Below are 26,363 nucleotides of genomic sequence, written 5' to 3'. Positions count from 1 at the left end.
TAGATGACCCTCGGCTCCCCTTCCAACTCTACGATTCTGAGATTCTCAGGGGCGCCGCCAAAGACTTGTGCAGGGGCGGGGGGGGGCAGGGCCAGGCTGCAGGACCTCGGGCCCAATAGGGGGCAGGTTGGCTTACAAGAACAGAATCGGGGAATGGGAGAGTTGGAAGGGGGCCTCCGAGGTCATAGAATCATAGAATCATAGAGTTGGAAGAGACCACAAGGGCCATCGAGTCCAACCCCCTGCCAAGCAGGAAACACCATCAGAGCACTCCTGACATATGGTTGTCAAGCCTCTGCTTAAAGACCTCCAAAGTAGGAGACTCCACCACACTCCTTGGCAGCAAATTCCACTGTCAAACAGCTCTTACTGTCAGGAAGTTCTTCCTAATGTTTAGGTGGAATCTTCTTTCTTGTAGTTTGGATCCTTGCTCCGTGTCCGCTTCTCTGGAGCAGCAGAAAACAACCTTTCTCCCTCCTCTATGTGACATCCTTTTATATATTTGAACCTGGCTATCATATCACCCCTTTTCCTCCTCTTCTCCAGGCTAAACATGCCCAGCTCCCTTAGCCGTTCCTCATAAGGCATCGTTTCCAGGCCTTTGACCATTTTGGTTGCCCTCCTCTGGACACGTTCCAGTTTGTCAGTGTCCTTCTTGAATTGTGGTGCCCAGAACTGGACACAGTACTCCAGGTGAGGTCTGACCAGAGCAGAATACAGTGGCACTATTACTTCCCCTGATCTAGATGCTATACTCCTATTGATGCAGCCCAGAATTGCATTGGCTTTTTTAGCTGCCGCGTCACACTGTTGGCTCATGTCAAGTTTGTGGTCAACCAAGACTCCTAGATCCTTTTCACATGTACTGCTCTCAAGCCAGGTGTCCCCCATCTTGTATTTGTGCCTCTCATTTTTTTTGCCCAAGTGCAATACTTTACATTTCTCCCTGTTAAAGTTCAGCTTGTTTGTTTTTGCCCAGTTCTCTAATCTGTCAAGGTCGTTTTGAAGTGTGATCCTGCCCTCTGGGGTGTTAGCCACCCCTCCCAGTTTGGTGTCATCTGCAAATTTGATCAGGAGGCCCTTGAGTCCATCCAGCCCAACCCGCTGCGGTGCTGGACTCTCCACGGAAGCATCCACGAGAGACCGCCTCCACCTGCCAGTCTGCACCCACCTGGTCCAGGGAGGATGCCATGTCTGGCCCCCTTTCAAAGCAAGAGGTTCTCTCCCTTGGGGGGGGGGATGGAGGAAGTCGATGCAACTCTGCCGATGGAAAGGGAATATTCTCCACCTGCCCCCCCCAAAAAAAATCCTTTGCTTCTGTCAGCCTCCAAACATGGGTGCAGGCAGAGGGCAGCTGCAAACCGCCCCCACTTTTTTTATATAAAATATTTATTAAGGTGTTTTTTTTAAATAATACAGTAAAAATGAAAAAGACAAGAGAAAAATACAAAATAAAAACAGTTAAAAACACACATATTTTCTATCACTTATTTTCCTTTAACTTATTTCCTGGACCTCCTCATACCTCCCTTTTTTGTATTCCACTTCAATTTATTGGTTCAGCAAATCCTTACCATTAGATTTTAACCCATTTATAACCCTTTTTTTCATATTCTCTTAGAGCATTACAGCTGGAAACCCCTTAATTGCAATCCAACATCATTCTATCATTCATTAATTTTACAATATTTCTGTAGATAGTCTTTAAATTTCATCCAATCTTCTTCCACCGACTCTTCTCCCTGGTCTCGAATTCTGCCAGTCATTTCTGCCAATTCCATATAGTCCATCACCTTCATCTGCCATTCTTCCAAAGTGGGTAGGTCTTGTGTCTTCCAATACTTTGCAATGAGTATTCTTGCTGCTGTTGTAGCGTACATAAAAAAAGTTCTGTCCTTCTTTGGCACCAATTGGCCGACAATGCCCAGAAGAAAGGCCTCTGGTTTCTTCAAGAAGGTATATTTAAATACCTTTTTCAGTTCATTATAGATCATTTCCCAGAAAGCCTTAATCCTTGGGCACGTCCACCAAAGGTGAAAGAATGTACCTTCAGTTTCTTTACATTTCCAACATTTGTTATCGGGCAAATGATAAATTTTTGCAAGCTTGACTGGGGTCATGTACCACCTGTATATCATTTTCATAATATTCTCTCTTAGGGCATTACATGCCGTAAACTTCATTTACGGCAAACCGCCCCCACTAAGTAAATAAATAAATAAAAAGAATTAACAAACTGACCTATCGGGTTGCGGATAGCTCTGTTCTACCCACCTTCCTAACATAAATCCTGCCCCGCTCAAATAAATCCTGGCTATGCCCAGGCCTCTAGACTGGAGGTGGGCTCTCCAAAAAAGACCCAACAAGGTGAGATGCAGAAGCCGGCTGCGTCCTGAAGAAGGGGCTGTGTGGTGTAGTGGGTGGAAACACCTGTTCTGCCCTCCTTCCCTTTCAGCAGACGCTCAGCCAAAGCCTGCTCCTTTCTCTCTGAGGGGAATGTGCGCTTCCTTTATTCCTATATCTTGGGGTGAAATATACTCAAGAGTCGAGTGTGGATTCCATGCTCTTTATGGCCAATCAGGTTGCGGATTCACTTCCACCTGGAGCTGGATTGGGTGGCTCCTGCGGACCAATCAGACTGCTGCATTCTGGATCCTATTGCTCTAGGACGAATCAGACAGGCTGCCTTCTGGATCCTATTGTTCTAGGACCAATCAGACTGCTGCATTTTCGATCCTATTCAACTCAGTACATAACATGAGGGGAGGATTGGGGAAAGCATGGGCAGGCGAAGAGAAAAGTGTCTTCTCTCAGCAAAGACACGTCGTGATGTTGAAATGAACTGGAGTGCAGGCAAACTGACGCCCTCACAAATTAGCCATTATTTACTACTATTGCCATTTGACCTACGCAAAAGTAATAATAATAAAATTTTGTTGTTGTTGTTTAGTCTTTCAGTCATGTCCGACTCTTCGTGACCCCATGGACCAGAGCACGCCAGGCACTTCTGTCTTCCACTGTCTCCCGCAGTTTGGTCAGGCTCATGTTTGTAGCTTCGAGAACACTGTCCAGCCATCTGGACAGACTGCCCCCAAGCCAGTCACAAGGGGGGAGGGGATCCCCTGGGTCTCTTATGCCATTTTGGAATTACCTCAGGAGTGAGGTTGCTTAGAGAGAGAGGGGGGGTGAGGAAAAGTGTCCCTCACTCATGAGCCAGGGTATTGATTGGGGAAGGAAGCTGTGTTGTATTATTTAACTGAACCACCTGCCATAACTAACAGAAACTGAAGTATAACAATGTTTTTTGAAATAAAAAAATTCCTTCCAGTAGCACCTTAAAGACCAACTAAGTTAGTTCTTGGTATGAGCTTTCGTGTGCAGGCACACTTCTTCAGATACACTGAAACAGAAGTTGCCAGATCCTTCTATATAGTGAGAAGGTGGGGAGGGGTATTATTCAGAAGGGTGGTGGGAATGGGTGATTGGCAGATAGCTGAGATGAGCCTGTTGACGACTCTTAACGACTGCAATAGGTCTTACAGGAAAAGGCAAGGGGTGAGAAGGTGAGAAATGGCTTAGTCATGTATAATGAGATAAGAATCCAATGTCTTTGTTCAGACCAGGTCTCTCCATGGTTTTAAGTTTGGTAATGAGTTGCAATTCAGCAGCTTCTCTTTCCAGTCTATTTCTGAAATTCCTTTGTAGTAAAACAGCTACTTTGAGATCTTGTATAGAATGTCCTGGGAGATTGAAGTGTTCTCCTACTGGTTTCTCTGTCTTGTGATTCTTGATGTCAGATTTGTGTCCGTTTATTCTTTGGCGTAAGGTTTGGCCTGTTTGTCCAATATAGAGAGCTGAAGGACACTGTTGGCATTTGTTTTTTGAGTGAAGAGAGGTTAAGAGAAGCTGTGACCATAACACTGAGGGGAAGGGGACAGAGGGAGGGTCCCTTTCCAGGTCTCTCTAGGCAGCCGGGCTCTCTTGCTTTGTTTAAACTTTACATGGCGTCCCCCCTCTCCCTCTCCCTCCAAAAGGGACCCACGCAGCCGCACCACGGGTGCCCTGAGGTGCCAACCTGCATAAAATTTTGCAGGGTCCAGGTAAGCCCCACCCTGCATAATGGATCACAAGAATGCACTTCATTTGATCACTCACTTTTGCCTCTCCAGGTCTTCTCTTCAAGCTGTTCTCAAAGAATGCAGATGAGGAACTCTTGGCCCTCAAGGGGAAAAAAGTTTGTTGACAGGTTGTCATCAAATGGTCTTGTGAAAGATTGACACACTTCTCCCCGCCCCCTTGCATGGATGCCTCCAATATAGGAGTTGGGGCAATTCTTTCCCAGAATGGGGAGGAGGGACATCTGCACCCAGTCCCATACTTAAGTAGGAAACTCTTGGAGAGGGAACACCTTTCAGTTAATGTTTAGTCATTGTATGGGCTTGTTGTTGTTGTTTAGTCGTGTCCGACTCTTCGTGACCCCATGGACCAGAACACACCAGGCACTCCTGTCTTCCACTGCCTCCCGCAGTTTGGTCAGGCTCATGTTTGTAGCTTCACGAACACTGTCCCACCATCTCGTCCTCTGTCGTCCCCTTCTCCTTGTGCCCTCCATCTTTCCCAACATCAGGGTCTTTTCCAGGGAGTCTTCTCTTCTCATGAGGTGGCCAAAGTACTGGAGCCTCAACTTCACGATCTGTCCTTCCAGTGAGCACTCAGGGCTGATTTCCTTCAGAATGGATAGGTTTGATCTTCTTGCAGTCCATGGGACTCTCAAGAGTCTCCTCCAGCACCATAATTCAAAAGCATCAATTCTTCGGCGATCAGCCTTCTTGATGGTCCAGCTCTCACTTCCATACATCACTACTGGGAAAACCATTGTTTTAACTATACGGACCTTTGTTGGCTATACGGACCTTTGTATGGGCTATTGGTAAGTTAAAGCCATATTGTGGGGAAGAACATTTACCCTTTGTACTGACCACTCCCCTCTGAAATGGTTAAACCAAATGAAAGGTACCAATAGCAAACTAATAAGGTGGGGTCTGCAACTGCAAGACTACAATTTTGATGTCTCCCACATCAGAAGGAAGGATGATGTGTTTCCAGATGCCCTGTCATGATGAAACATTTAGATAAGTACAGGGGCAATCATGCTGTATATATGTTTATTTGATGAGATGTAATTGTTTGAAATGCAATTAGTTAAAATGCAAATTGGTGGCGCTGTGGGTAAAACCTCAGCGCCTAGGACTTGCCGATCGTCAGGTCAGCGGTTCGAATCCCTGCGACGGGGTGAGCTCCCGTTGCTCAGTCCCTGCTCCTGCCAACCTAGCAGTTTGAAAGCACCCCCGGGTGCAAGTAGATACATAGGGACCGCTTACTAGCGGGAAGGTAAACGGCATTTCCGTGTGCTGCGCTGGTGCTGGCTTGCCAGATGCAGCTTGTCACACTGGCCACGTGACCCGGAAGTGTCTGCGGACAGTGCTGGCTCCCAGCCTATAGAGTGAGATGAGCGCACAACCCTAGAGTCTGTCAAGACTGGCCCGTACGGGCAGGGGTACCTTTACCTTTAAAATGTATTTAGATCCTGTGTTTTTAAAGTGGAATGCTTATCTAAATATGTAAAAGAATATAGTCAAGTGTTATGCTATATAGTTATGTTTAGAACTTTATAGTGTTTATAGCTTAATCGTATTATGAAGTATAAAAGGTTCTGTGTGTACGATACACGTATATTTGTGTATTGAAACAGGAACCCCAGAATACCTTTTTACAATTCCTGCCCATCGCTGCATTGAGGCTGGCATATGGAACCTTGCCTACGCAATGATTTTCATGTGTGGGACATGTGATGGAAGTTTGTTTACTGAGCAGGTTGAGTCACTGCCAGCAAACAGTTAACTAGCAAGAGCTCCTGGCTGACTAGAGTTCCAAGGGAGACAGTTGGAATGGAGTGAGAGATCAGAAGGTCGGCAGTTCGAATCCCCGCGACGGGGTGAGCTCCTGTTGCTTAGTCCCTGCTCCTGCCAACCTAGCAGTTTGAAAGCACGTCAAAGTGCAAGTAGATAAATAGGTACCACTCCGGCAGGAAGGTAAACAGAGTTTCCGTGCGCTGCTCTGGTTGGCCAGAAGCGGCTTAGTCATGCTGGCCACATGACCTGGAAGCTGTGCGCCGGATCCCTTGGCCAATAAACCAAGATGAGTACCGCAATCCCAGAGTCAACCACGACTGGACCTAATGGTCAGGGGTCCCTTTACCCTTTACTTTTATGCATTCTTAGGTATATGCTTTAATACCATATGCCAAATGGTGACAGGGCTGTCGCAATACATGTGCCCACGTATCCAAAACCAGTAGCAATTGGATCGTGGCAAGTTGCAAAATGCACCTAGTCTTTAGAACGTTTCAAATGCTGCACTTGCCCCTAGACAAATGAAGCACTATACCTGGGACTCAGGTACAATAGGTTTTTTTTTAAAGCCTGTTAAATGTGTTATAACACTGTGACACCAGATGGCGCTGTGGAGTTCCATCTTTCACCAATTATGAACATTTTACAACACGTTTTCCTGGAACTTTTTTGATGTGTCTGGATGCAGCGTAGATCTCAGGATTGCTGTGCTGGAGAAATTTAAAAGGGGTTCCTCGAATGAAGGTCTCCCACCCAGAAAATAAAAAGAAAAGAGTGCAGGCTCCAAGTGAAAAGACAGGCCTTTATTGAACTACAAATGCACAAAGGGACAGCCTCAAAAATGAGGATGTGAAGAAACACATGGAAAGCTATGTTCAATATACACTTCTAGATTACATATGTGATTTCATTTGACCATCAAAGGGTTGCAGCAATCTGAGTAGTCACCAACCCACTGTCACAGCAACCCACTGTCACCATCCTGAACCAATCAAATATGACATAGCTCTTCAGCCCTCATCATAATATGTCTTTGTTTGTTGAGACACTGATTTTCCTATTCATTAAATGTCTCCCAATATCTTCTTTCATCTACCTGAATAACAATTCAAGATGAATCACAATCCTCATGCCTAGCAATGGGCCTTTTCAATGTGTCTGGGCAATGACTCAAAACAAAATGGAATAATCAAAATGATATTTTTATGAAATTATTATTTTCTCCATCATTTCTACAGCTCTCAGGGGGAAAGCTCCATTAAACTCCATGGGATCTACATCTGAGTAACATACAAGGTGGGAATAGCAGTAACTTCTTTCAAGGTACCCCCACCCTGCAATGTGTGTTTGTAATGCATTAAAAAGAAAAGTCTGTGTGGCCCATGCTCATCAATAAAGAAAACTTGAGCCTCAAAAGAGTCTCTTGAGCTCTCTTACTGTATGCAAAGTTGTTTTATTTTTAAAACTTACCAGCAGTTTTCCATGTACAGACATTCTGGGAACCCACCTGTAATTTCCTGGATCCACCCTGTATCCCTTTGTTAAAAATGGTGTTATCAGTGAGAAAATTAACCCCCACCTTAATCCCTGGTACTTTCTAAAATTTACTGTTATGGGTGGTGGGGGAGAACACTGGACCTTATGCCGGATAGTATATGCCCCATTCTCAAGAGACCGTGTTCTCACATTTCTTCCCAGTGTGAATTATCTGGTGCTTTCTATAACTCGCACTGTAAGTAAAACATTTCCCACACACGGTGCATTTATATGGCTTCTCCCCCGTGTGGGCTCTCTGGTGGACGACCAAGGTAGGCTTGTCAGGAAAACATTTCCCACACTCAGGGCACTTATGATTTCTCTCCTCTGTATGGATTATCCGATGTTTCATGAGGTGTGAGTCACGTAGAAAACATTTTCCACACTCGGTGCATTTATAGGGTTTCTCCCCAGTGTGGGATCTCTGGTGGATCACCAATGTAGAGTTGGCAACAAAACACTTCCCACAGTCCATGCACTCGTAAGGTTTCTCTCCAGTGTGGAATTTCTGGTGTTGCCTGAGGGAAGATTGGTTGGCAAACCATTTCTCACACGCTGTGCATTTATAGGGTTTCTCTCCAGTGTGGATTTTACTGTGTAACAAAGCGGCCGAGTGGAAAGCATAACTTTTCCCACATTCCATGCATTTGTATGGTTTCTCTCTTGTGTGGACTCTCTGGTGGTTCATCAAATCACCTTTTTCAGCAAAGCCCTTCCCACAGTCCATACATTTGTAAGGTTTCTCTCCCATGTGGACTCTCCGGTGGTGAGACACGAGGTTAGTGTTTTGAGAAAAACATTTGCCACACTCTATGCACTCGTAAGGTTTCTCCCCAGTGTGGACTTTCTGGTGGCGCCTGAGAGGATATTGTTCGGCAAACCGTTTCCCACACACGGTGCACTCATAAGGTTTCTCTCCAGTGTGGGATCTCTGATGCCTCACAAGTGAACTTTACGAGAAAAACATTTGCCACACTCTATGCACTTGTAAGGTTTCTCTCCAGTGTGGTCTTTCTGGTGGCGCCTGAAGGTAGATGGTTCAGCAAACCATTTCCCACACTCGATGCACTCGTAAGGTTTCTCTCCAGTGTGGGATCTCTGATGGATCACAAGGAGAGCTTTTTGAGAAAAACATTTGCCACACTCCCCACATTCGTAAGGTTTCTCCCCAGTGTGGGATCTCTGGTGGATCACAAGGTGAGCTTTTTGAGAAAAACATTTGCCACACTCCCCACACCCATAAGGTTTCTCTCCATTGTGGGATCTCTGGTGGTTCACAAGGTTATATTTTTGGGAAAAGTATTTGCCACATTCCCTGCATTCATAAGGTTTCTCCTCAGTGTGGACTCTCTGGTGGATCATAAGGTTTTCTGAGCAGGTAAACGTCTTCTTGCACTCAGGGCATTCGTATTCCTTCTCTTCCTTGTGGATCCTCTTGTGTCTCACTAGTTGACACCGTAGAGCAAACTGTTTCTCACATTGCAGGCATTTGTGCGGCTTGCGTCTCTGGTGTTTGACAAGATCAAGTTTCCCAGTAAAACACTTCCCAGAAGAACTACAAATGTTCTTCTCCCCGATGCCATTTCCTGGGACAAATGGTAAACAGGAAAATGAGAACGTGAACTTTGGAAACAATGAATATTTGTGTCGTTCATCTATGGAACTCAACGCTGCACAAAGATAAGAAAGGGTGTGTGTATGCAAGGGGCTGGAATAACCTGACTTGCCCAACCCCCAGTTCTCTGAACCTTTAAGAGGGGGCCTTTAAGAGCTACGGCCAAAAGAACTGAGAAGTATAATACATCTTATTTTAAGGAGGGGCGGAGCTCCCATGCACTAATGTATTGGCCTTTTTCCAGCCAGAATTCAGTTCCAGCACCTTTCAGGTGGGTGCCATTGCCATTCTAAGAGAACAAGGGAGGTGTTCATGGTGAGCTCGAGAAAAACTGCACTTACCCGACCTTTTGGCCAGTTTCTTGCCGACTTAAAATCTGCTATGTATGTTAAATGAACTGTTAATCATTAGATATTTAGCATTACACAGATACTGTATTTTTCAGTGCATAAGAGAACCCCTATTTTTAGGGACCACAAATAAAGGAAGTGGGGGGGGGAGAGATTGCCCAGAGTTGTTAAGCTATTTTGGGGGAGGGGGATTCCTGACAATCGCTCATCCGCCTGACCGCCACTGCCAATTGAACGCCTCTCCGAAGCCACCAATCGCAGCCAGCAGCCACTAATCGCCCACCAAATTGTTGCACCAGCCAATCGCCAGCCACCAATCACATGCCTAATTGCTGCTGACAATCTCCTGCTTGCGACTGCCACCAATCATGTGTCCCCCCCTCTTCAATATCTGTGTATAAGAAAACCCCCTTAAAAAGCACCGTCTTTTTCACAGAAAAATGTGGTAACTAAATTTTAATTGTATCACGACTACGTCAGTGCAGTACTTAATATTTTTTTTTAAAAAAATGTATGCTGCCTTAAGGACAAAATGAATTTGAGGAAAATACGATATATATCTTTGACTAGATCCAGGTGCTCTTGGACGAAACTGGTTTTCCTGCTTTTGTCACCCTGTATGATGACCTGTGTCAGGGAAGAACAGGCACAGTGTGTCCTTGTTAATTCACTCCATTATGATGATCCTTGTGGTTGCCCCCATGGTAGACAGATATGGGAAGCCACGACTCATTCCATCCATTCTACTGAAAGACCCAAAATGTGTTATTGCTGTGGGCTGTTTTTATACCAGCTCGTGTAAGAACTGAGTATGCTTTTTCCTTTTCCTTTTCCCTGTTGTGCCATTTTTATTATATATATATATATAGGTATATATTACCTAGGCAGCTCATGTTCTCGTCGTTTTCCTCCATGACGCTCCCATGCAAGGCTCAGTTTAGCAGCAGCAATCCCTCCTCATCTCTGAAAAAGCCAATCAACATCTTGAAGGTCATTGGACACTATGAAAGAAGGAAACAGAGACAACTTGCTGAATCCCCATATTCCCCCGAATAATCAGCTCAAAGCCAGTAATCAGGAAGAAGGTGGAGTTTGGAGTACATTATCTTCAGATTTAAGGCCTGGAGGGGGGGTGCAGATTACCAGTGTGGGGTAGAATGGTGTCAGGGTAGTTGTAAGAGTGCTGTTAACGGGAAAATCCGAGGGCTCCCTTGGACAAAAACAAAGACACCAACCAGGATAACTTGGAGCAAAACAGCAGCCTGTAGGCTTGGCCTTTATTGATCTGTTGCAACAGGGTGCTCCCCTCACTTGCAGGAGAGAGGAAGGACCCAGAAAAATGGTGTGCAAGGCCTTATAAAGACTTTTGAAATTGCCACCCTGTAGATCAAGACCACCCCTCAGATACATCACACCTACATCACAGAAAGGAGGGGTTGAGGGAGGAGTCGTGGTGGTAACCTGAGTGTCCTGTCACCTGGCTGGTTCCCCCTTTCCCCCTCCCCATGAGTACTTTCCAGGTGACAGAGGGGAGTTTGCAGTTTCCTGCCCCCAGAGGGAAGAGCTGATTATTGTCCTTTGTTCCAGTCCGTGCTGAATCCACTCCCATATGCAAGTTCTTTGTGATCTTGATGGTCTTCTGTCTAGGACCATCAGGGTTGGCATAGCAACTGGGCTGGGCTCCTGTGTATGTGCTGGGATGCTCAAGGGATTATGGCTGCCCTGTATCAAACCTTCCCCATTTTGTAGTCCTTCCCTCATGGAGTAAAATAAAAGTGGAACAGTGCAAATCCGATGTATGGTTGATTTTCTATGAATCTATAACAGAAGCGTAGCGTATGCAGTGTGTGAGTGTGAGTGTGTGTGAAGTTTGTACAAACTGAAACTGGGGGGGGGGGGGTTCCTGCGACAGTGCTAGACTAAATCCACTCTCTCTCAGCCTTAGGGTACCTCACAGGAACATTGTGAGGAAGAAATGGAGAGAGGGAGAACCATGTACCACACCTTGAGGTCTTTGGAGGGAAAAATAGGATCATAAATGCAATAAAGTACATAAATAATAATAATTAGTTGTTGTTATTATTCTTATTATTATACCCCACCCATCTGGCTGGATTTCCCCAGCCACTCTGGATACCTTACAATATATAAACAATGTTATAAACAATATAACAAAAACAGCAAACATTGCAAACCTCCCGATACAGGCCTGTCTTCAGATATCTTCTAAAAGCTACGCACAGCCAATCAGAAGCCGCGCTTTGCTTTCCAAATGCTTTGGAAGTCAAATGGACTTCCGGAATGGATTCCGTTCGACTTCCAAGGTACAACCGTAGTTGCATTGAGTTATTTCAATTGCTTTTGTTTGATTTGCTCATTGCAAACAGCCGAAAGTCTGTAAACCTTGATAATAAACCTGATTTGCAATGGGGATTGAATAATTTCGATTGCAAGTGTATATAAAATTATTTGGAGAGGCCCAAAGGATCTTTCTTAAAAATATGGGCAACGCACAGTTCTGCAAAATCACACAATCAATAAAGAGAAAAGTGGGGCCCTTTTTTCTGTATAGTATTATTACTGTAATTCATGTCATCGTCATGCTGATTTATATATTTTAAAAAGAAAAAAAAACTCAGAGCGGTTTGCAACGCATTAAGTTCAGAATAAAACATTACTGGGTAAAGTAATACTGTATATAAAATACACATTCAAAGCAACGTATATTATCTTTAAAAATTTCAAAAGAAAACATTACAAAGGAGGTCAAATACAGACTGCACATTTGACGCAGCAAACTTAAACAAAACCATCACCTTAAACATTTCGAAAAGTTTGCTAGATCAGAAAATGCAAAACGCCTTGCAGCTCGCCACCTTAGCAAGAGGCGAATCTCCCTCAGTCGAGCCCCACCTCCCTACCCCACACCTTGATAATTTGTAAAGACCCTATCCTTACTCTCGGTCGCCTTCCAAGAGCACAAAGCGGGACTGCAAGACCCCTTCTCCTTCTTTGCGGCTGCAAAATCATGCAAGAGAGAAGCGAAAGCAAGAACTTAGATCACTCGAGAAGGGGCTCCCCCACAGAAATAAAGGGGTCCCTTCTGATCCCACCCTTACCAGCTTTTGCAAAGTGGACACCACAGGCTTTCGCGCGCCGACCACGCTGCAAATCTTCCAAATCCTTCCTGCCCATCCAACAGAGGCAGACGACCACCCGCATTGCAGCTGCAAGGGAGCCTGGGAGATAAAGAGCTGCTGGGAATTGTAGTCTCTTGCTGCTTTTTTTAAAAAAAGAGGTTTCTGGGAAGTGTAGCCTGTTCCCTTCTTGCCAGATCTGCTGCGCCGTCTGCGCGCAAAAACCTCCCGAAGCGCACTCTGCAAAAGCTAGCAAGTGGCGAGATCAGAAGGGGCGGCCACGTGAGGGTTAAGGAGAGCGAGAGAGCCCGGTTGCCTAGAGCGGCCTGGGAAAGGCCCCTCTCTCCGTCCTTCCGCCTCGCCTCCTCTTTCCGCTTGTCTTCGGAGGCCTCTGGGGCGGTGAGTCCTGTGGGCGAAGGGAGGCTGTGGGGTGCAGAGTAAGCAGTTGGGGGGCTGAGAGATGAATGGGAGGATCCCCTGGGTGGGTGGGGGGAAGGGAAGCCATGGGACGCAAGGCCTCTGAGGTCCCAGCACACCCCACCCACCCACCCATGACCCCCGGGGGGGTTGAGTAGGTTGTTTGGGGGGCTCGGAAGCGGGTGCCCCTTGAGAAGGAGGGGCTCCAAGTGGGGAAAGAGGGTGGGCCTCCATCTGTGGCAGACGCTTTCCTTGCGACCCCTGCATTGCGCGGGGATGGTCTAGATGACCCTAGGGGGTCCCTTCCAGCTCCACAGTTGGGGGGGTGGAGCATAGGAGCCAAATCCATGGGACCGTGAGGGCTTTGGCCACCACAATAAAACACTTTTTTTAAAAAAAAAAATTATTGGTTTTCCACAGTTTTTATAAACACAAACAATACAAAATACAAACAAACACACAAACAAACATGTATAATTTCATATCCCTTTTCCATAAATCTTACTTCGCCGACTTCCCCATACCTCCCCTTTCTACATCCCAATTTCCAAAATTATTTCAGCAAATCCTAAAACTTGGTTTTATCAAATTTTCCCCTTATTCTTTTCTTTTACTTAATCTTTTACAGCTGTAAACCCCTTTTTTCCCCTAAAATCTCGACATTTTAGCACTCATTAATTTTACAATGTTTCTTAAGATAAGCTTTGAATTTCTTCCAATCTTCTTCCGCCGTCTCTTTCCCCTGGTCTCGGATTCTGCCGGTCATTTCAGCCAGTCCCATATAGTCTATCACCTTCATCTGCCATTCTTCCAGAGTGGGTAGATCTTGAGTCTTCCAGTGCTTTGCGATGAGTACTCTTGCTGCTGTGGTGGCGTACATAAAAAAAGTTCTATCTTTCTTTGACACCAATTGGCTGACAATGCCCAAGAGAAAGGCCTCTGGTTTCTTAGGGAAGGTACATTTAAGTACCTTTTTCATTTCATTATATATCATTTCCCAGAAAGCCTTAACCACAATAAAACACTTGAAGGGGCTTGTGTCACGTGATCAGATATGTGGGGCGGGGCTTGAGAGAAGGGGCTCCATCTTGGACGAGGAAATCTCCGGAGGGGGTGCCCTGGCTTCTCCCTCCTGCCCAGGAGCCTCCTTAAAGTCACATCCATAAACGGGGCAAAGGGGGGGTCCCAATTCCCTTTCTCCCCGTTCCTACGTGGAAACTGCATCTCCCTCTAGGACTGGGACTCCCAAGGTCGGATGCTTCATGACACCAAATTAGACCAGTGTTTTTCAACCACTGTTCCGCGGCACACTAGTGTGCCGCGAGATGTTGCCTGGTGTGCCGTGGGAAAAATTGAAAAATTCGAAAGATTTTTTTTAAAAAGTCACATTTTCGCCCACTAGGCGGGCGCCGGACTGTGTCCACCCTATTTTCCATCCATCCTGGGTGGGGATCAGATCGGATGGGATCGGATGAGAGCGGACAGGCGGTCCGCTCTCATCCAATTCCCCATAGAGAGCAGTGGGGCTCTGACATCTCCCTCTCCGCACACAGTGCGGAGACGGAGCTGTCATCCGCTGGCTCAGCGGGGATCAGCGGATCGATCCCCGCTGAGCAGAGAACAGTCCGCAACGTTTTTGTTTGCCATTAAAGAAAAAAATATTAAACCATGCTTGAATGTCGGAACTGGTTACTAAAATTTTTGAATCCCACCACTGATGTTAAGTGTTTGTGTTTATTTGATTTGTGTTTATTTGATTCCTATTCAAGAGAATTACTTTATATATAGTCAATATAGGCACAGAGTTAAATTTTTTAACATTTTCTAATGGTGGTGTGCCTCGTGATTTTTTTCATGAAACAAGTGTGCCTTTGCCCAAAAAAGGTTGAAAAACACTGAATTAGACCATTGGGCCACCTGGGTCAGTGTTGCTGACTCTTGACTGGTATCAATGTTTCTTTGGGGTTTCACAGGCAGGGAGTTTCTCTCAGCCCTAACGGCCTGGGGATTGATCCTGGGAGTTTTAGGCATGCAAAGAAGCTTCCCACCTAAATCTGGTTGGTCACCCTCAGGAGGCTGGACTAAGTGGGCCATTTGGCCTGATCCAGGAGGACTTTGGTGATGTTCTTCAGAGTTGCATCCCCTTCCCCTAAACGGGTAGGGGGAGAGGGAGGGAGGGAGACCGCAGTGCCAGAGTTCCAAGATGGCAGAGAGAAAAGGTAGTCCGGAAAGGAGTGTTTTTTAACGGTGGAGTAAAGAAGATCCTCTTCCAGGCATGACTCTGCTGGGGTTCAGGAGGAAGTCACCCTTCTTTTCCTGTAGGAGGAGTTGCTGGGGTGCCACTTAGGGAAAGAAATCTCTGCAGGGGTTTGGGGCTGCCTTGGCTTTTCTCCCCCACTCCCAGAACATCACAACTTGTTTAAACTTTGGGCTCTGCGTGATGGTTTAAAAGAGGCTGCACCTGCAATCCAGAAATCATCATCACTATCCGAGGCTGGGAGAGGTGTGCTGATTTCCAAGGGACTGTGGGTGAAGAAGGAGAAATGGATGGGTGGAGGCTGGAAGGGAAAGCAGCCCCTCAAATAAGCAGAAAAGTCAGGAAAGACCTGGCTGGAAGAAGGGAGTGGAGCAGTCTTCTCCAAAGTCTCTCACCTGGTGCATGTTTTGGGTGTCCGAAGAGGAGGAATATGCAGAGCAGCCCTGTGCAGATTTACTCACAAGCAAGCCGTGGCGGGGAGAGCACAGATTGAATTGGTATCACCAAAGAAACTTTAAAAATGGGTCTCTTATTGGGATGGGGGTTCCCCATTTGGAGAGTCTGTGTGGTGTAGTGGTTAAGAGCAGTAGATTCTGGGGAACCGGGTTCGCGTCTCGTCTCTCCTCCACATGCAGCTGCTGGGTGACCTTGGGCCAGTCACACTTCTCTGAAGTCTCTCAGTCCCACTCACCTCACAGAGTGTTTGTTGTGGGGGAGGAAGGGAAAGGAGATGGTTAGCCACTTTGAGACTCCTTGGATATCAAGTCCAAACTCTTCCTCCTCCTCTTTTTCTCCTTCTCCTCCCCCTTTTTCTCCTTCTCCAGAGGCCGCAGAATGTTTTGGGCAGGAGAATCCCTGCAGGGCCTCTGAGGCTCCCTTTGCTTCTTCCCTCCCAGGAACCTGCAGCTTCTGAGCTCCTCAGGAAGGACCAAAGCGCCTGAACCTGCAAACCTAGCAAGGATGGAAGGAGGAAGATGGACAGATGACCTTGTCAGACTGCCTCCTGCATCCCTCCCCAAAACCTCTGGGCATTTTCTCCCAGGGCCTTCAGAGACATCTGGTAAGTTCCAGGGGAATGGAGATGGGGACATAGATGGTGAAGAGGAAAACCTTTCCCCAGGCTTTTGGATTTTAGGTGCTATTTCCACTGCAGGGGATTGCACAAGAGGGTCTCTTCCAAGTTTACGTAGAATTGCTCATATACTACCCTTCATCTAAGCATCACTGCACAGCTTGCAATATAAAAACAGAAAACCTGGCTTGGCAGTAGTACATGTCTCAGGGCCTTAGTAGACTACAAGCTTAACATGGTCAAGGGTCAGGAAACCAAGCCTTATGAGGAATGGCTGAGGAAGCTGGGTATGCTTAGTCTGGATAAAAGGAGACTGAGAAGAGATATGCCATCTTCAGATATCTATCTTCACATATCTAAAGTGCTGTCATGTGAAGATGGAACAAGCTTGTTGTCTTCATCTCTGGAGAGTAGGACCTGAAGCAATGGATTCAGATTACAAGAAATGTGAATCCAATTAAACGTCGGAAAGAATTTTCTGATGGTAAAAGTTGTTTGACAGTAGACACCCTCTGAAGGTGGTGGACTCTCCTTCCTTGGAGGCTTTTAAGCAGAGGTTGGATGCAGAGTCGAGATTGCAACACTGCAGAAGATATTGGACAAGATGACCCTTGTGGTCTCTTCCAAGGGTACATAGAATTGTTCATATACCACCTTTCATCTAAGCATCACAGAAAATAGAAAAATACAAAACATTGTAACAGCCGAAACGGAACCCCTCCCCCAATTTAAAGAGACGATTTAATTAGGCAAAGGCCTGGGAAAAGAGGGAAGTTTTTATTTGCTGCCTAAAAAGGAACACCTGGCATTATAATAATTTGACATTATTATAGCTGCATTCCTAAAAAAAATTGGAAAAGGAAAAGGGAGAACGTAAGATATAGTGAAATAAGAGGTGCTATTTTCACTAGATGTGTGCAGGCCTGTCTACCTGGTGGTGCAACTGGCGCGGCTCACCAGGTCACCATGGTCTCAAGGGCGCCAGCCTGAGTGTCCGGGGAGGAGAGTTGGAGTCCAGCCGGGAGAGTCCACAGTGCTCGGACGGGCTCTTCTGCTGTGGGCTTGGCCGAGCGAGGAAGAATGAGATAGAACGGGGAAGGAGGCGCTCGTGGAAAGAAGTTTTCATTTGCTTCCCATATTGTAACACCTGGCATTACTATATTTTGGCATTATGTTAGGTGTATTCTTAAAAAATTGGAACATGAAAAGGGAGAACATAAGAGAAATAAGAGGTGCTGTTTTTGCCAGATGTGTGTTATGCTACTTATTCCTCTTTCTTGGAAGCCTAACAGGATTTTCTTTCCTTCCCAAGCAGCTGATGTAAACAACAGTCAGAATTCCAAGAATTCACCTGGAATTTCATTGAAGAAACCATTTAAATGTATGGAGTGTGGAAAAACATTTGCTAATTCCGGAAGCCATAGAACACATCAACGGATTCACACAGGAGAAAAACCATTTAAATGTTTGGAGTGCGGAAAGTGCTTCATTAAGCATGCATCCCTTAGTTCGCATCAAAGAATTCACACAGGGGAGAAGCCATTCAAATGTATGGAGTGCGGAAAATGTTTCAGGTGGAAGCATTACCTTACTACACACCAGCGAACTCACACAGGGGAGAAGCTGTTTGAATGTATGGAGTGTGGAAAATGTTTCAGGTGGAAGCAATACCTCACTACACACCAGCGAACTCACACAGGGGAGAAACCATATGAATGTATGGAGTGTGGAAAGACTTTCGCTGATAGTGGAACCCATGCAAAACACAAACGAACTCACACAGGGGAGAAGCTATTTGAATGTATGGAGTGTGGAAGGAGTTTCAGGTGGAAGCAACGCCTTACTTTACACCAGCGAACTCACACAGGGGAGAAACCATATGAATGCATGGAGTGTGGAAAATGTTTCAGGTGGAAGCAAGACCTTACTACACACCAGCGAATTCACACAGGGGTGAAGCCATTTAAATGCATGGAGTGTGGGAAGACTTTCACAGATAGTGGGTCTTATGCCAAACATCTACGAATTCACACAGGGGAGAAGCCATTTAAGTGTATGGAGTGTGGAAAGACTTCCTCAGATAGTGTATCCCATACACAACATCTACGAATTCACACAGGAGAAAAACCATTTAAATGTAATGAGTGTGGAAGGTGCTTCAATCAAGGTGGAAACCTTAAAAAACACCTAAAAATTCACACAAGGGATAAACCGTTTAAATGTGTGGAGTGCGGGAAGACTTCCGCAGATAAAGGATCCCACATAAAACATCTACGAATTCACACAGGAGAAAAACCATTTACATGTATGGAGTGCGGAAACTGCTTCACTCACAGTGGAAACCTTAAAAACCATCTACGAATTCACACGGGAGAAACCATTTAATTGTGTGGAGTGTGGGAAGAGCTTCAGTCAAAGAGGAAGACTTAGAAAACATCAACAAACTCACACAGGATGAAAAAGCATTTAAATCTGTGCAGTGTGGAAAGTGCTTCAGCTAGTAATCACACCTCTGCCATTGCTTTTTCCGCTGCCACCACCCCGAATCTTACGGGGACACACGGAGTCCAGTCAGTTGTTAACATAAACAAATATTCAAGTTTATTTTTAAATGCAGGAACAAGCTTATGGTTTCAGTTGCAGATAGGTAGCCGTGTTGGTCTGCCATAGTCAAAATAAAAAAATTCCTTCCAGTAGCACCTTAAAGACCAACTAAGTTAGTTCTTGGTATGAGCTTTCGTGTGCATGCACACTTCTTCAGATACATGGTTTCAGTTATTTTTCAGTTATATTTCAGTTATCTTATGGTTTCAGTTATTTTTTCTCTTGTCAGTTTCTTATTCTTAGTTCCTAACAACTCCAAACTGATTATTCCAACTATCTATCTGACTCCACCTAACAATTCCTTTCACTCTCTCACAATACAACTCTACCAACCCACACCTAATCCTCCCTCTTCCTTCTTCAACTCCCAAACCTCAACCCAACTGAACTCAACTCTCAACTCCCAAACCTCAACTGACTTTCAAAACCCTCCCACTCTTTTACTCTCCCCTTGCATTCTCACTGGCCAATCACATCATACCCATTTTAACCCTTTCCTTATGACCTACCTAGGAGGCAAACGCCACAGGGGGGGTGTCCATTAGAGCACCTATCCTCAAGCAAGGCTGTATTTTAACCGAGCCCCCAAATCTGGCGCTTCTGTGCAGGATCGGGATCCTCTCGACACTTGTTCTGGTTTTTCCTTGGTAGGAATGCCAATCGGGATTCAGGCCTCGTCATGGGACAGAAACTGCCTTGGTCGCGTTGGTCGATGATCTCCAGTGTGCTAGGGACAAAGGTGAGAGCTGTTTCCTAGTTCTGCTGGATCTCTCGAGGACCTATCATAGAATCATAGAGTTGGAAGAGACCACAAGGGCCATCAAGTCCAACCCCCTGCCAAGCAGGAAACACCATCAGAGCACTCCTGACATATGGTTGTCAAGCCTCTGCTTAAAGACCTCCAAAGAAGGAGACTCCACCACACTCCTTGGCAGCAAATTCCACTGTCGAACAGCTCTTACTGTCAGGAAGTTCTTCCTAATGTTTAGGTGGAACCTTCTTTCTGGTAGTTTGGATCCATTGCTCCGTGTCCGCTTCTCTGGAGCAGAAGAAAACAACCTTTCTCCCTCCTCTATGTGACATCCTTTTATATATTTGAACATGATGACAACTTGGACACTGGAACAGGAAATGACAGTGGAGTTGGCCAGACTCACAGCTCTCTGGAGTATAAACTACAGTATCCAGGTTTATTTGAAGCCGTGACTCTTAGAGAGATTTAGATGTGCTTGCAATGTGTTCAGTGGATGGTATATTTTTCTCCTGCTATAGCCTTCTCAAGCAATGGAGAACCATTGGGTAAGCATCACAGGACAAACTAATGCAGAATGCACCTTCCCCCTAATACTGTGTCAAGAACATGTTGCAGAATAGACCCTCAGTAAAACACCAGTCTGAAGGTGTTCATTAAATGAAGGTAGAGGTGGGCACGCTTGTTCTTTTTGCTCATCTAGAGCTGTGTTATCCAAGGCAGCTATGTAGGTCTAAAAGTGCAGTGCAAGGCAGACAGCAACATGTGGGAGAAGAGCTGCCTCTATACCAAACAAGAATTAAAATATAAATGAGAACTACCCCCCACCCGCAAACAAGGAACCGGTTCAACATTTCGTAGAACTGAAGAGCCATACTATAGTCAATGAAAGTTTGCTCTATAATATAATTGTTCAGACTTGATAAGATGCCACAAGACCTTTGGTTACTTTAAGACAGCGGTTCTCAACCTGTGGGTCCCCAGATGTTGTTGGACTACAACTCCCATCATCCCCGAGCTCTGGCCTTGCTAGCTAGGGGTGATGGGAGTTGTAGTTCAACAACATCTGGGGACCCACAGGTTAAGAAAGGCTGATTTAAGAGTTCTGTGTTCTTTCTCACTGAATGAAGAAGGCAACTCATGAAACACTCTTCTGTGGCCTTTATATCTTAAATTAAAAAGAAACATAATCGTCTAACCAAGGCGAGGTAGTTTTGGGCAGCCTTGGTGACGGTTGCCAAGGATTTGAATGCTGGGGAAGGGGCAATTAGGGCAGGGGCTAGTTTTTCAGGGCCAGCTGAAAAAGGAATGGAGGGCTAGTGAAGAAGGGTGGGAGATGCCTTCTTAGGTTTGCCAACTAGTTGAAGCTGCGAGGGCACGTCAGAAGAAAAAGAGCATGAAAAAAGCTATGACTACTATGACCAAAATCCTGGGAAGTTGGTCATTGTACATGGAAAAAAACAGACAAAAAGTGACATGAACTTTAGCGGCTTAGACCTCAGGTGCTCAAACAATATGGAAGTTATTGCACTGGGGAATGCAAAACATAGACTCTGAATAGCAAACATTTCAGGCCCAGTGCAAGGAGAAGTTACATCACCTTGCGCTTTGAAATGCTGTTTAGTTGATTTTTTTCCACAGTCCATCTTTGGTTAAATCCCTGAGTAGAAGAAGAAAATTATAAGGGGGAGTAGCAGTGGCTAGGCAGTGGAGTCCTGGAGTCTCTGTGTGGTTTGAGGATCAGGTGTAGTGCTGGAGGAAAACATGTTTACGAGAACTTGCAGAAGTATCTCTGATCTTGACATGGGTCAATGTGAGGGGAAAGGTGAACTTTGACTGGCCTTTACTGACAAAACAGCTTCATAAGAGGACCAATATACAGTGGTACCTCGGATTACAAACACTTCAGGTTACAAACGCTTCCGGTTACAGACTCAGCTAACCCGGAAGTAGTACCTTGGGTTAAGAACTTTACTTAAGGATGAGACCAGAAATCGCACGGTGGCAGCTGGAGTCCCTATTAGCTAAAGTGGTACCTCAGGTTAAGAACAGTTTCAGGTTAAGAACGGACCTCCGGAACAAATTAAGTTCTTAACCCGAGGTACCACTGTATTATTTTAGAGCATATATGAATATACATGCACAATATGGAGTGTTAGGGTTGTAACCAACCTTATTTCTACTCAGAATAGACCCATTGATATTAATAGATATGAGTAACTTGGGTTCATTGGGTGGGATTCTACTAACATGAGAACACGAGAACATAGCTTGTTGCATGCGTGAAGCAAAGTATACTCATGTGACAGGACCTTCCGCTTCTCCCCCATGAACACACATCCTAAATCTGTGAAGGTAACTCACTTTTACAATATCTGGGCTGTATCTGAATATAAACACAACATGGGGTTGTTACTTCTGAACATCATGAGCACATAAAACTTCCTTTCATTTATTCATAGAATCATAGAGTTGGAAGAGACCACAAGGGCCATCGAGTCCAACCCCCTGCCAAGCAGGAAACGCCATCAGAGCACTCCTGACATATGGTTGTCAAGCCTCTGCTTAAAGACCTCCAAAGTAGGAGACTCCACCACACTCCTTGGTAGCAAATTCCACTGTCGAACAGCTCTTACTGTCAGGAAGTTCTTCCTAATGTTTAGGTGGAATCTTCTTTCTTGTAGTTTGGATCCATTGCTCCGTGTCCGCTTCTCTGGAGCAGCAGAAAACAACCTTTCTCCCTCCTCTATGTGACATCCTTTTATATATTTGAACATGGCTATCATATCAGCCCTTAACCTCCTCTTCTCCAGGCTAAACATGCCCAGCTCCCTTAGCTGTTCCTCATAAGGCATCGTTTCCAGGCCTTTGACCATTTTGGTTGCCCTCCTCTGGACGCGTTCCAGTTTGTCAGTGTCCTTCTTTCATTTGTGAACTCTTCCTATGAAACAATAATAAATATATAGTAGGACCATTTCCTATATTAAAACAATTCCATATAGAAAAGCAATTTCGCATTCAATACATAGGCAGACTGTTTGAAAGATCTCCACTCAAGGTCACCACAAAAATGAGGCAGCTGCCTAAGGTGGCAGATGCCATGGGGCAGAGACAGGACAGAGCTGTGAGAGCCAGCTGTCCTGCCCTGTACCCCCTACACTAGCTGGCTGCCCGCAAGTGCAGTGGAAGATACACTACGTTCACCAGTATTGGGACTAAGATTCAATTGCCGTTCTGATTGGCTTCTGCATGTGCCTTGTGAGAGGGCATCAACTTGTCCTTCAGCTCAGTCATCAAAATGTCTTGACCCAGCGCTGTCTCTACTTACAACCCATGTTCAGAAAGTAAGGTTTTAAATAGGCACCAAAGTGATAGCAGATATGGTTGCGTACATCAGCACCTTCTGTGTCAGAACATGGAGCCACCAAGGCCAAGATCTATAGATGCATTTAAAGCAGTGCAATTTGGACCCTTCGCATAAAAATGGGTGAAGGCATTCCAAATTGGTCCTCTTCAGATGGCGAACATTGCACAGAATGCCCAGAAGATCAGCATCCAAATAAGGACCAAGATCAATGTGTTCTCAAGATTATCAGCTTCCTGGCTTATGAAGAACATCTGGGGATCAGCTTAGCTTTCATTGCCCTATTCCTATTCATGCCCTATTCATGTCCTGCCAGACATGGTGTTAGGAATCTTCATTAAATACAAGGAAACTCCAATAGTCAAAGCCAACAACTGGGACCTCTCCTACATCCTCTTAGTCTTCCTCCTGCTTTCCTTTTTATCCTCTTGTCTCTTCATACGCTGGCCAAGGAAAGTGGCCTGCCTTCTCAGACAAACAGTCTTCAGCCTTATCTTCTCAGCTGCTGTTTCTTCTGTATTAGCAAAAAATATCACTGTGGTGCTGGCCTTCCTGGCCACCAAGCCCAGAAGCAGGGTGAGGAGATGGTTGGGGTCTGGCCAACTCCATTGTCATTTCCTGATCCGGTGTCCAAGTTGTCATCTGCACCATCTGGCTGGGCATGTCTCCCCCTTTCCCGGAGTCTGACATGCACTCCCAGCCCCGAGAGATCACCCTGCAGTGTAATGAAGGGTCTGTGGCCATGTTTTACACTGTCCTTGGCTACATGGGCTTCCTGGCTGCCATTTGCTTCACAGTGGCTTTCCTAGCCAGGAAGCTGCCTGGGGCCTTCAATGAAGCCAAGCTGATCACCTTCAGCATGCTGGTCTTCTGCAGTGTTTGGGTGTCCTTTGTGCCCACCTACCTGAGCACAAAGGGGAAATACATGGTAGCTGTTCAGGTTTTCTCTATGTTGGCCTCCAGTGCTGGGCTTCTGGGCTGCATCTTCATTCCCAAATGCTGCATTATTTTTCTGAGGCCTGATCTGAATACAAAGGAGCACCTGACAACAAAAGATTAAGATGCCATTTATATTTTAAAATATTCAAAATTGATTATATCCAGTACTACAGAACTCAAACACACATACAGTGGTGCCCCGCAAGACGAATGCCTCGTAAGACGGAAAACTCGCTAGACGAAAGAGTTTTCCGTTTTGGAGGTGCTTCGCAAAACGAATCTCCTATGGGCTTGCTTCGCAAGACGAAAATGTCTTGCGAGTTCCTGCGGGTTTTTTTCCTCCCCCCCTTTTCTAAGCCGCTAAGCCGCTTATCAGCTGATCCGATAAGCCGATAAGCCGCTAAAAGCGCTAATCCGCTAATCCGTCAATGGGCTTGCTTCGCAAGACGAAAAAACCGCTAGACGAAGAGAATCACAGAACGGATTCTTTTCGTCTTGCGAGGCACCACTGTAGTTGTGTCTAAAACATATTGCTTTATCACAGCTCAGGGCTCCTTTATGAGCACAGAGCAAAGCAAAATTATCCCCCAACCAGACACAGGACTTAGAAATTGGCCTTCCCTACCTTTTATCATATGTGATGGAATTGTAAAATAATGAAAGAACTTTGGGAAATGATTTATAATGAATTGAAAAAAACACGTTTAAGATAATGTTTGTTAAAAAACCAGAAGCTTTCTTATTAGGAATTATAGGTGCAGAAATACTGAAGCAGCAGAAAAAGGCTGTTTATGTACCCAATGGCAGCTGCTAGAATGCTTGTGGCCCAGAGATGGAAAGACAACAAAGTCCCTACCATAGAGGAATGGCAAATTAAATTGATGGACTAGGCTGAAATGTCAAAAAATGATTGGGAAATCAGAAACCAGGAAGATCAAGACTTTAATAAAGAGTGGGGAAAATTTATAGTGTATTTGGAAGACCACTCTAAACAACTGAACCCTTTAACAGGGCTTATCTAGCACTTGAAGGTAACAAAGACGTGGCATATAATGAACAAATGGAATATCTGATTGATATAAATTACGCAGTAGAAAAGAACAAATGTGGAACTCAGGGAAAGGTGGAGGGAAGTCATCTAGTCAGAATAGTTTTAGGCATTCTTGACAATGGTTGCCAAGGAAATTGGAACTCTGGGGAAAGTGACAGTTGGAGGCAGTTAGAAGGAGGAATGGAGGGCTGCTGTGGAGAAATAATGGGAGATGCCCTCTTCGGTGCATGAACCAACTGAGGCTGTGAGGGCATGTCAGAAGAAAGGTAGCACTTAAATAGCTATGACTACTATTACTGAAATCCTAGGACTAGGAAAGACCTCAGGTGCTCAGACAATATCATGGAAGTTATGGTACTTGGGAATCTGGAAGACAGGCTCTCAAGAGCACATATGTTTAGGCAGGAAACCATTCAGGTCCATTGCAAGAAGTTACCTCATATTGCTCTTGAGTCTGATGTTTAGTTGATTGTTTTCAAAGGCGATCTCTAGTTAAATCCCCGGAGCTTTGGCAGGAAGAAGAATAATAATAAGGGGGAGAAGCATCACCTTGGCAACATCCTGGAGTCTCTGTGTGGCTTAAGGCCCAAGTGCAAAGTTGGAGGAAAACATGTTTATGAGAATTTGCAGAAGGTGGCTCTCTGGTCTCAACATGGGTCAGTTTGGGAGGGTGGGAAGGACATGTAAGCTTGGCCTGGCCTTTCCTGACAAAACACTTTCATTAGAGTGAGGTATTATTATTTTAGGGTGTTACCAATGTTTGTCCTACTCAGAGTAGACCCATTGAAATGAATATGCATGATTAACTTTGGTTCATTGGGTGGGATTCAAGGAACTTGTTGCATACATGGATGCAACAATCCCTCATGTGATGGGACTTCCCACCTCCTCATTTAATGTGCCCCCTAAATCTGTGAGAACTCACTGTCCAAAGGGTCATGATAACCAGCATGTACTTCAATTACAAACTCAGCATGGTGTGGTCATTTCTGAAGAGTACGCACACATGAAACTTCCTCTTATTGGTTCATTTCACTTACGAATTTCAATAAGAAATAAATAAAAGTCTTTCATATCTGAAAACAATCAAAAACAATCCTATATATAAAAACAATTTCAAATCCAATACAGATACAGACTGTGAAAAAGTTCTCTGCTTAAGTGGCTGGTTCAGGAAGAAAGGTATTCAAAAGCACCAAAAGGTATGATATATAACTGATTATTGTTGTTTAGTCGTTTACTCGTGTCCGACTCTTCGTGACCCCATGGACCAGAGCACGCCAGGCACTCCTGTCTTCCACTGCCTCCCGCAGTTTGGTCAAACTCATGCTGGTAGCTTCGAGAACACTGTCCAACCA

At 45.2% G+C, this 26,363-nt stretch overlaps 2 protein-coding genes across 7 annotated transcripts; one reads left to right on the top strand and one right to left on the bottom strand.

The window, feature by feature from the left end:
- Nucleotides 1-6,694: 6,694 nt before the first annotated feature.
- Nucleotides 6,695-12,832, bottom strand: LOC310701913 (uncharacterized protein). Of its 6 annotated transcripts, none has more exons than XM_083493430.1 (3): nucleotides 11,609-12,832; nucleotides 10,294-10,376; nucleotides 6,695-9,034 (listed from the first exon to the last, which is right to left on the bottom strand). In XM_083493430.1, the coding sequence occupies exons 2-3, from the start codon at nucleotides 10,325-10,327 to the stop codon at nucleotides 8,388-8,390; spliced, it is 681 nt and encodes a 226-aa protein (XP_083349556.1). In that variant the 5' UTR covers nucleotides 10,328-10,376; nucleotides 11,609-12,832; the 3' UTR covers nucleotides 6,695-8,387. The 6 variants fall into 6 exon arrangements, with proteins under 6 accessions (XP_083349556.1, XP_083349554.1, XP_083349555.1 ...); XM_083493428.1 differs by having other exon boundaries at nucleotides 10,294-10,414; nucleotides 12,533-12,831; XM_083493429.1 differs by having other exon boundaries at nucleotides 12,533-12,723.
- A 21-nt stretch (nucleotides 12,833-12,853) lies between these two features.
- LOC310701739 (uncharacterized protein) lies at nucleotides 12,854-18,935 on the top strand. The gene is made up of 3 exons (XM_083493053.1): nucleotides 12,854-12,949; nucleotides 16,121-16,284; nucleotides 17,612-18,935. Exons 2-3 carry the CDS (start codon nucleotides 16,185-16,187, stop codon nucleotides 18,679-18,681), a joined length of 1,170 nt encoding a protein of 389 aa, XP_083349179.1. The 5' UTR covers nucleotides 12,854-12,949; nucleotides 16,121-16,184; the 3' UTR covers nucleotides 18,682-18,935.
- Nucleotides 18,936-26,363: the final 7,428 nt, after the last annotated feature.

The sequence above is a fragment of the Podarcis liolepis genome (assembly GCF_965112155.1).
Source record: "Podarcis liolepis genome assembly, chromosome: 2".
Classification (NCBI taxonomy): Eukaryota; Metazoa; Chordata; class Lepidosauria; order Squamata; family Lacertidae; genus Podarcis; species Podarcis liolepis.
The sequence above is the reverse complement of the archived record's forward strand: the minus strand, read 5'-3'. Positions and strand labels throughout refer to the sequence as shown.

What these genes read in the sequence shown, in the direction of transcription:
- LOC310701913 (XM_083493427.1), bottom strand. Translation starts at nt 12,635, where the DNA reads ATGCGGGTGGTCGTCTGCCTCTGTTGGATGGGCAGGAAGGATTTGGAA. An exon ending in TGTCCACTTTGCAAAAGCTG is followed by an intron (nt 9,035 to 12,532) that starts GTAAGGGTGGGA and finishes CATTTGTCCCAG; the next exon opens with GAAATGGCATCGGGGAGAAG.
- LOC310701739 (XM_083493053.1), top strand. Translation starts at nt 16,185, where the DNA reads ATGGAAGGAGGAAGATGGACAGATGACCTTGTCAGACTGCCTCCTGCA. An exon ending in AGGGCCTTCAGAGACATCTG is followed by an intron (nt 16,285 to 17,611) that starts GTAAGTTCCAGG and finishes CTTCCCAAGCAG; the next exon opens with CTGATGTAAACAACAGTCAG.